The sequence below is a fragment of the Asparagus officinalis genome, chromosome 4 (genome assembly GCF_001876935.1).
Source record: "Asparagus officinalis chromosome 4, Aspof.V1, whole genome shotgun sequence".
In the NCBI taxonomy this organism is placed as follows: domain Eukaryota; kingdom Viridiplantae; phylum Streptophyta; class Magnoliopsida; order Asparagales; family Asparagaceae; genus Asparagus; species Asparagus officinalis.
Window position 1 is genome coordinate 21,252,170 of NC_033797.1, and position 10,669 is coordinate 21,262,838.

The window sequence follows — 10,669 nt, forward strand, 5'->3', positions numbered from 1 at the left end:
CATGTTGAACAAAATCAAATAAAAGTTATAAGGTATAGCATGCAAAATCCGAAATAAAAGAAATAAGAAAGTCTGGTCTGATCAGGAGCAGTCGGGTAAACACTGCCCTAGAAGATTAAGAATCTGCCTATCACTCGGTCGTAGATAATCCCCCTCTGCTCTAGCGGTAAACCCCCGGAATCGTCCGGTCTCTGAACTCGGGCGAGAGTGTAGAGCTTCTGCTCAGATAAAGAAGATTGCCCAAAATAAACTGTAGAAGACAACTTTTAAAAAGGAATAATTCAGAGAAAGAGGGAGAAGAGCTTTTCGTTTCTGAGAGGAAGAAGGCTCTGAAACTTGATGTGTATTTCCGAGCTGGTGCCAGGCTCGATATTTATAGGGTCTCAACCCTCAGAGCCGTTACAAATTCAGCCCGTTACTCGCAAAATTAGAGAAAACGTGCAGGCGTTATGCAAATTTCCCGCAGCCGTTACGCACATTCTCAATGAGAAAAACGTGCAAAAAGAAGTTGACAAAACAAAAATGTGTGCTCGTGCGATGCGTCGCGGCACGACGCGACGAGGCATGGCGTACGCGCGTGTTATGCAAAGCCCAAACAATACAAATCCCAAAACACCCATTTCTTAGGGATCCTCAAAGCCCAACAAAAGAAAAAGCAATTTAAACCCCTTACTATTCATAACACTAGTTCATGTGGGACTATTCATAGGAGGCAAATTTGTATTTTCTCCCACAACATAGCCAACAGTCCACCTCAAAAAGCAATATTTGACTGAAAACTCAAAAATCAATAAATAAATCAATAAATCACAAAACATATATATGTTGGGCAACCTTTCATATCGTGAATTCGGGAGATGTAGCTTTCGGCTTTGAACATTTCCTTAGTTAGTTCATCGCAACCTGAGGACTAGGCCTTGAATTAGACCTCTGGTACCAACCAGGTATTGACGAAAACATACACAATACGTCTTTATCTATTGAGTAAAATAGGTTGAGCGTTAAAGATCATGCTCACAATAACCAACTCATGAGAGTTTCTAGGGGTTAGTCCACCCCCCCCACCGCGACTATCACGATTACTCTCACGTAGGTAAGTCCTTCAAGGGTACTACAGCTAGATATTATACCCTCAGCAATACACGCGTTGGACTTATTAAGAGTAAAACTCAGCCTAACCAGCTGTATCATAAGAACATCGTCACCATTGAGAAGGGTAAGTAGCAGATGCTACCATAATGATATATAAACATATCTAGGTCGATGCTCCACACGAGTGTCACTAGTCCAGCTTGTTTCTACCACATTGAACCTACATTGGGATTGTGTCTCCAAATAAAGGTTGGGTTTTCGCTGTCAGTGACCTCACTTATGGGCTTAATCTCATCTCTCTCGATGAATCCAGAACCACACTTCTGGATAAACCCTTAGTCAAAGGCTTAGCAAGATTCTTCTCAGACTTTACAAAGTCTAGAATCACAATTTTACCTAGCATGCGTTGTATAGATTTATATCTTATTTGAATATGTCTGTTAAGTTTTTTATTTACATGCACTTGCTTTAGAAGCTGTATGGTGGATCTAGAATCAGAATGAATGAAAATTGGAGGAGAGGGTTTAAGGACCAAAGGAAGTTTAGAGAGAAGATCTTTTAACCATTTTGCTTCTGTGCAAGTGGTATTAAAAGCAATCAATTCAAACTTTATGGTGCTCCTGGCAATTACTGTTTACTTACAGAATTTTCAGGGTACAACCGCACCACCAAAAAGAAATACATATTCAGATGTAGACTTTACATTGCTAGAGTCTATGACCCAATTAGCGTCACTATACCCTTCTATAGCATTAGGGTACACAGTGTAAGTCAAGCAATAGTCAACTGTGCCTTTCAAATATTTGAATATTCTCTCTAAGGCAATCCAGTGATCTTTGCTAGGGTTACTTGTATACCGGCTCAGTCTCCCTACAACATAAGCTATATCGGGTCTAGTCTTGTTAGATATGTACAAGAGAGATCCAATGAACTGAGAATACTTTAGCTGAGAGACACGTTCACCTTCATTCTTCTTCTAAGATATAGAAAAGTCATAAGGTGTAGAGACAGGTTTAGAGTCATGAAAATTAAATTTGATCAGTATTTTCTCAATACTATGAGAAAGACTCAGGGATAACAGGTTTAGAGTCATGAAAATTAAATTTGATCAGTATTTTCTCAATACTATGAGAAAGACTCAGGGATATTCCTCTAGTGTCTCTAGTGATTTTCTATGAGAAAGACTCAGGGATATTCCTCTAGTGTCTCTAGTGATTTTCATTCCAAGTATCATGTCGGCAAAACCTAAGTCTTTCATGTCAAAGTTCTTAGAGAGAAAATCATTAACCTTTAAGATTAATTCAAGAGTTGTTTCAAAGATAAGGATATCATCAACGTAGAGACAGGATGACATAGTCATTGTTTATCACTTTAGAATAGACACACTTATCATGTTCATTCACAGTGAAGTCATATTGTGCAATGACTTTGTCAAATTTCTAGTGCCATTATTTAGGAGCTTGATTTAGACCATACAAAGATTTAACAAGTTCGCATACTTTATTTTCCTGACCTTTGGTAATAAAGCCTTCAGGTTGGTTCATATAGATTTCTTCATCTAAATCACCATTCAAAAAAACAGTCTTGACATCCATTGATGTATGGTCAGCTTATGAATAACAACAAAAGCTAATAATACTCGGATAGTTGAGATTCGGGCTACAGGAGAATATGTATCAAAGTAATCGATGTTCTTTTGCTGAGTATAGCATTGAGCTACGAATCTAGCTTTATATTTATCAATGGAACCATCAGCTCTTAAGTTTCTTCTTGAATATTCACTGACAATCAACAGGTTTACAACCTTGAGGTAGATCAGTGAGTATCCAAGTATGATTTTTTATGATAGATATTATTTCATTATCATTGACTTCTTTCCAGAAAGAAGATTCAGGTGAATCCATTGCTTCTTTAAAAGAGCTTGAATCACCTTCAACAAGAAAGGTAAAAAAATCTTCTTCAAAATTCTTTTGAATTCTACCTTTTTTACTTCTTCGAGGTTCAATATCAAGAGGCTGAGAAGAGCTAGAAGATGGTTGATCAGAAGAAAGAGATGATATTGGATTTTTTTAAGATTTTGGATTTGAAAGGAAATATGTTTTCAAATTAGACTACATCTCTAGCTTCAATGATAGTGTTGTTGGATATGTCACTGATTTCAGAATTAATGACTAGAAATCTGTTAACATTGTTATGTAATGCATATCCAATAAAAGCTGAATCAACAGTCTTAGAACAAATTTTTTTTCTTCTTAGGTTCGAGAATAGCTACCTTAGTTAAGCGACCCCAAACCCGGACGAAGTTCAACCTAGGAGTTCTCCCCTTCCAATTCATAAGGAGTTATATCAAAAGATTTGTGGGGAATCCTATTGAGAATGAAGCAGTCAGAAAGAAGAGCATCATCCTAGAGATTTTTAGGTGCTCCTAAACTGAGTAACATACAGTTTACCATGTTCATAAGGGTTCTATTCTTTCGTTCAGTTACCCTATTAGACTGTAGTGTATAGGGAGTAGTTACCTCATGAATGATATCATGTTCTTAGCAATATTCAATCATTTCATTTGAGGTATACTCCCTCCACGATCAGATCTTAAAATCTTAAACTTCCTATCAAGTTGATTCTCAAATTTAGCTTTATACACCTTAAACCTATCTAAAATTTTATTCTTAGTTTTGAATATATAGGTGTAACAATATCTGGAGTGATCGTCTATAAATGTCACAAAATATCTCTTACCCCCTCGAGTGAGAACTCGGTTCGAGTCACACACATCACTATGAATTAATTCGAGGGGTTCGGAGTTTTAGTTGTAGTCTTAAAGGGTTTTTAGTGTGTTTTTCTTAAACACAAATCTCACACTTAGATGAGGGATCATGAGATGATTTAGGAATGAGATTTAACGTAGTCATTCTCTGCAAAGTTTGAAAATTTACATGTCCAAGTCGTCCATGTCAAACATCACAAGATTTAAGAATTTGTGCAACAGAAGACTCAGGAATTTTATTAGAACTGGAATTGATTACATTGAGCTTGAATAGGCCATCACAATAAAATATTTTCCTATGAATACATTGTTCTTCGTAATCACAAATTTATTGGATTCCTTTACAATCCTAAATCCAACTCTAATGAGAAGAGATTCATTGATTAGGTTGCGACGGAGAGAAGGAACATGATGGACGCCTTGCAGATTCAGAGCTTTCCCAGAAGTTATGGTTAGCTCTATATATCCACTTCCCATTATTTGTTTGGTGGAGTCATCTGTTAAGTTTATGCTTCCTCCACGTGATTCCTGGTAAGTTAAAAACCAAGAGCGAACATTGCAAAAGTGAATATTAGCTCTGGAATCCAAATACCAATCAGTAGAAGAAGTAAGAGAATTTACAAGATAAGATAAAAAGGCTAACCTGAAGGAATTCGGATTTTCTTCGATCATACTTACTTTATTAGATCCATTTCCTTTTAGAACAGGTTTGGTTGGTTCCTTCTTCCGATAGAAAGAGTTGGGAGTCAAGTGGTTGGTTCTACCACAGACATAGCAGAACTTTCCATCAGACTTATGGCTGGAAGGATTGTGATTGGATTTAAATTTGTTGAAGGATTGTTGGTTTTTCTTGAATTTCTTCCTTTTGGGTTTGAAATTCTTAGATTTAGGCTTATCCTCTACTAAGTTCACTTTAGATTTTATTTCAGACTTGGCTTTGGAATTTTGCTTATGCTGGTCTTCAATGCGAATAGCCTTGAGGGCTTCAGTTAAAGTTAGATCTCATTGCTTGTGTCGGAGATCTCCAGTAAATCTAGACCAGAAGGGAGAGAGTTTGTCAATCAGACATGAAATTTTAAAGTCATCAACCATTTGAGGTGACGAAAGAAATTTTGGAATTTATGAATTTGTTCATTTATAGGTTTGTCATCAACCATCATGAACTTATTAAAGGAAGAGGAGGTGAAACGTAGAATTTCGACATCATCGTAGCCATATTCTGCTTTAAGAGCATTCCATAGGTTTTTAGCACTTATGAACTCATAGTATATGTCATAAAGGTTGTTCGCGAGTGCACTAAGAATCCTATGGCAACAGTGATAGTTAATTTCTTCTGGCTTCATAGAACTAGAGAATAAGCTAGTACCAGAAGCAGAAGTGAAAGGAGTAGGTTCAGGTTGAGGACCATAAACTGAAGATCCAGTGGATGATGACTCGGGAGTATCAATGACAGATAGGAGACCTAGGTAGTGAGCCAGTATATCATCTGATTAGCCCACCGTTTATAATTAACACCGGTGAACTTTTCAGGTTTGACACTCTTGAAATGATCAGGGTTAACCATAAGTCCGATTTAAAGTTAACTAGTCTTAGTATTTGAAATCTGAAGTGGGTAAAAAAGATTTTTGTCAATACCAATCGACAAAAATATATATAGTTACTTAGGAGATTATGACTTTAAAGGATGAGGTATTTGATTCAAGATTGTTTGTAAACTAGTAATATTAACAGAACAATTTAAGCAATAATTGCAAGAATATATATATGATTTTTTTTTCCTAGCAGGAACAGAAAATCAAGTAATTTTATTTCGAAAAATATTTATAACAAGCTAACAATTAATAGTAACTATTTAAGCAATTAATAGTAAACTAATAATTACTGCAATTATAAATTCTGATTTAATAGATGAACAGTAACATTTTCGGATGAACAGTAAATTTTTCGGATGAGCAGTGTTTTGTTTATTTTTTCAAACATAACCTCTTTTTAAAAATATTTTTTTCAGATTTAAAAACAACAGCTATAAACTATTCTACTTAATCTTCTAGATTGTTAGACAAAATCAAATAAAAGTTATAAGTTATAGCATGCGAAATCCGAAATAAAAGAAATAAGAAAGTCTGGTTTAATCGGGAGCAATCGTGTAAACACTGCCCTAGAAAATTAAGGACTCGCCTATCGCCCTGGCGCAGATGATCCCCTCTCCTCTAGCGGTAAAAACCCCTAAAATCGGTCGGACTCTGAACTCAGGCGAGAGTGCAGAGCTTTTGCTCAGATGAAGAAGATTGCCCAAAATAAATTATAGCCGATAATTTTTAAAAAGGAATACTTCAGAGAGTGAGAAAAGAGCTTTTCGTTTCTGAGAGGAAAAAGGCTCTGAAACTTGATGTGTATTTCCGAGCTGGTGTAGGCTCGGTATTTATAGGGTCTCAATCCTCAGAACCGTTACAAATTCGGCCCGTTACTCGCAAAATTAGCGAAAACGTGCAGCCGTTATGCAAATTTCCCGCATCCGTTTCGCACATTCTCAATGAGAAAAACATGCAAAAGGAAGTTTGACAAAACAAAAATGCGTGCGCGTGCGGTGCGGCGTGGCGTGGCGTGGCGAGGAGAAGCAATTTAAACCCCTTAATATTCATAACACTAGTTCATGTAGGACTATTCGTAGGAGGCAAAATTGCCTTTTCTCCCATAACATACCCAACAGGTCAATTATATACAAAAGTTGTTGCAAACTCAGTCTTAACAGTAGCGCTTTAATGTTTTTTTCCATTTATGTTTCTCGCATAACGCAGAAAAGTGCAGAATCTTCTTCACTCAGCCATATAAGAGGTACTCAAACTGGCATGAAAAAAACAGCATGGAAAATGGCTTCACTAAAACATGACAACTTAAACCATCTCGATCATTTAGAAAAGAAAGTAAAATGTTTAGAAATTAAAGCTCCCAAGAATTATAAAAAAAACGTGTACATTAAGTTGACATTTTTTTCAACAAGAAGAATGAAGAAAGCATACAAGCGATATTACTAGGTCTTAAAGAATGCATTCAACAGTCTAATCCTTCCAAATAGGGGCTGACAGCATTTCAAAAGTCCTGTCTAAATACACCACTCCATTTGCAGTTCACAGTCTGTTGTTACTAACAATTGATGATTAGCTTAATAAAGCTATATAATAGTATTAGCCCTTGAGAGATGTATATAAAATTTTGTACACCATAAACTAAAGTTCTCTTCGGATTTTTCTTTTTTCTTTTTTCCGTGTTTTATTTACATACCACATACATTAATCTCAAAGCACATCCTTATATGTGTCTATCAAAATACGTAAATACTCGAATATCACAGTAACTAATCATAATTTGAGAAAGCTGAGATATTTAAAAGACATGATTATGACTTGAAACTTTCCTTATGAAGTACTTCTAAAGATTTTTAAAGGTGATCCCCAGTTAGTTCGATATAAACAAGCACTTACCCATGCTCAATAAATCATCATTACCGAATCATTAAAAGAAATCAAACAGTAGTACAAGAAATGATAAAAAAGACGCATATCAGAATAATATAATTCTATAAAAACTACCTGAGCATTATCTGAACTAACAATAAACATTTTAACTCAGCTAGAGCAAAGTAACCCATTTACAATCTATATATTATACCCCAACAAACAAAATTAATTACTAAACAAACCAATTAAATCCCATCAAAAGCCCAAAATTAAAAAAATCCCTACACTAATTCAACACAAGCCCATCAGTTAGAATCGTACAAAAGACTCAATAAAGTAAAAAATAACTTATCAAGCGGAATTAAAAAAAGTTGTAGACTAAAAACGATGTTACAAACCGACAACACTTGATCCTCCCGATCCGATCGTCATCTCTAATTATGAATTCAATGAAATTCAAGCGCTGATTGAGAGCGAGCTGGTTGAAATTGAGCAGAATAAAGAGTAAACGACTGGAAAAAGTACAGAGCGCAGATTGAGAGCTACAAAGAGAGAATTGGGATCGAAAGGAATAAAGGTGCACCGAACTTCGGTTAAAGGCCCACCACCGAGCAAACTCCATTGTCCAAGGCCCAACACATCAAGCTAAAGTATGGCCCAGTCAACGGTCCAGAATTATCGTCCTTTTTCCGGTTTTAGTGGGCTGGAATCGGAACTGGGTCCAAGGCATAAAAAGACAGCTGTGTTTTCTATTTTCAATGTTTTGCTTTAGAAATAAAATCTATACTACTATATAAAAAGAGAATTGAGGAGTTAAAATTTTTAATTTCTTCTTTCACCTTCTTAAATTTTGATAAATTCTAAGTACACCATTATTTCTAATTATTAAATAAATATAATCACATATTAATTATACACTTCCTCACCTTCCTAAATAAATATTATTAACAATAATATTAAAAATATTAAAAATTTAATAATAAGATAATAAAATAGTTTACAAAATAAGTATACACAAATGTTAATAGTAACCAATTAAATTATTATTATAATAATTATTTATGAATTATAATAAAATAGTTAAAATAATAATATACAAATAACAGTTAATTAACAGATAATTGATTATAGTTAATAGTTTATAAATAACAGTTAACAGATAATTGCTTATAGTTAACAGTTTACAAATAACAGTTAACATATAATGAATACTAGTTAACAGGATAAGTGTATTAGTTAACAACTTATAAATAACAGTTAACATATAATGGATTATAGCTAACAGTTTACTGAATACAATTATCAATTTTTACTAATTAAGGTTAACATGCTACGTGTAATAGTTAACAAGTTAAATGAGAACATTCACACATGAGCGTCATATTTATACATCCATTATTTTAAATGAGTATTTTTGTATGTAGGCTTTTATTTCTTAATTATCAACGTATCATGTACAAACTACATATAATTTTCAAGCCAACAAAAACGGCTTATGTATAATAAAATTTTAAACAAAAACCAATTCACTCAACATCTCGGCTAGATATACACGTAGTCGGTTGCTTCTAATGAACAAAGCATAATCACACAGTCCTTTTCCATGGGGCTTGAAGACAGAACGAATTTTTCATAAATTTCTTCGGGCGAGGAGCTAGGGGGAAACTTCGGTATAGTGGAGATTAGAGGGAGTCAGATTTAGGATTGAGTGATGGAATTGAGAAAGGAGACGAGGAAGGAGGATGAGGGAGGAGAGAATGAGGAAGGAGATAATGAGAAAGAAGGAGGATCGCCAGGGAACTGGAGGATCGCCGGGGGAGGAGAGATTGAGTCGGTTTTGGTGGAGCTTATGCAGAGTCGCCGACGAACCGGGGGATCGACGGGGAGGAAGGAGGAAGAAGGATGAGGGAGGAGAGAATGAGAAAGGAGAAGGAGAAGAGGATGAGAAAGGAGAAGGAGACGAGGACGAGGATCGCCAGTGGAAGAGGATCGCCGGTGGAGTATCACCGGTGGAAGAGGATCGCGGGTGGAGGATCACCGGGGAGGAAGGAGGAAGAAGGATGAGGAAGGAGAAAGATAAGGAGAAGGAGAAGGAGAAGGAGAAAAGGGGTAAAATTAGGATTTTAGGTAGAATATTGGCTAATCATGAGCTGGAGTGGTTTGGGCACATTCTTTTCAAATTTTAGGGGCTACATCATATTACAAAAAGTATGAGGGGCTGGGGCACATTGACTTTTAAAATTTGGGGCATTGACTCAATTTTTCAATATCGCAATATGTTGTTGGTATTAACTGTAACTATCTAGGAAACATTAGTAAGAAACTAGCAAGATTAATTAATGTAGTTTAGTTAATTTAGAGTTAGGTTAACAACTTTAAAATTGGTGATGCATATTTAAGAGAACTTATAGATTTGACGGACTTTTTTAAGAATAATTGTAGGTTTGGGTACTTATTTAGAAAAGGTTAGCATTGGGCAATCATTATAAGAAAAACCTTCAATTATAATAACTACACAATAATAATTAATTCGTACATTTCTTTTTAAGCAATCTTATTATACAATTTTATTTATTAATACATAATTTGACTATTCAATAAAAAATTTAAAACTTAAAACATGTACGTTCACATGCAAATCACGTGCATCATACTAGTAGTTAGAAATGGTAATTTTATTTTCGCTCTGTAGAAATATTAAAGCATTTGTCGTAGCTTATTTTCTTATAGCAAATGCTTAAAATCCTTGCATTAATTGAAAATAAAAACTAGTAACATGTTATCATGTTAGTATATTCCAACTCTGGAAATGTATATCATTTTACCATTGTAGACAAACAACCACTTAAATTGTAGTGAAAATAAATTTTCTACAGTCAAATACATTGCATGTGTTTGTATATTGCGTAAATAAAAATGTATATATCTAAATAACATAATTGATTATAATAAATATTTGCCTGGAATATTTAGTATACTTATTAATAGTGCAATTATACTAAACAAATATAATATCATTGTAGAGAGGGTCTTTATGTAAATTTGTAATATCCTTTATATATACAATCATCGGCTCATGCTAGGGTTAGGCAAGCAGATCATATTCAGCCGTCTCTCTCTCTAATACTTTCTCATGGTATTAGAGCACCGGTGAAACCCTAGCAATCTGTTCATAGTTGCGGTATTGTTCGCTTGAGAGCATTGTTTATCGCCGTGGGTACTGTTCACCCGAGAGCACTATTCAATCTTTCTCTTACGTTTGACAAATAAGAGCTTCAAGTCCCTCTTCGTGCTCATATTCGAGTTTGGCCACCAACACCTCGACAGTTCCTATGATTTCGAGTTCAACCAT

General features: G+C 35.0%; 1 protein-coding gene across 1 annotated transcript in view; it reads right to left on the reverse strand.

Moving 5' to 3' along the window:
- The window catches only part of LOC109836902 (ubiquitin-conjugating enzyme E2 variant 1D), an 11,095-nt gene extending 3,213 nt beyond the window's left edge, over positions 1–7,882 (reverse strand). Inside the window, exon 1 of the mRNA XM_020404945.1 lies at positions 7,716–7,882. Coding sequence (XP_020260534.1) covers positions 7,716–7,749 — 34 coding nt within the window. The 5' untranslated portion in view covers positions 7,750–7,882. The remainder of the gene's footprint in view (positions 1–7,715) is intronic.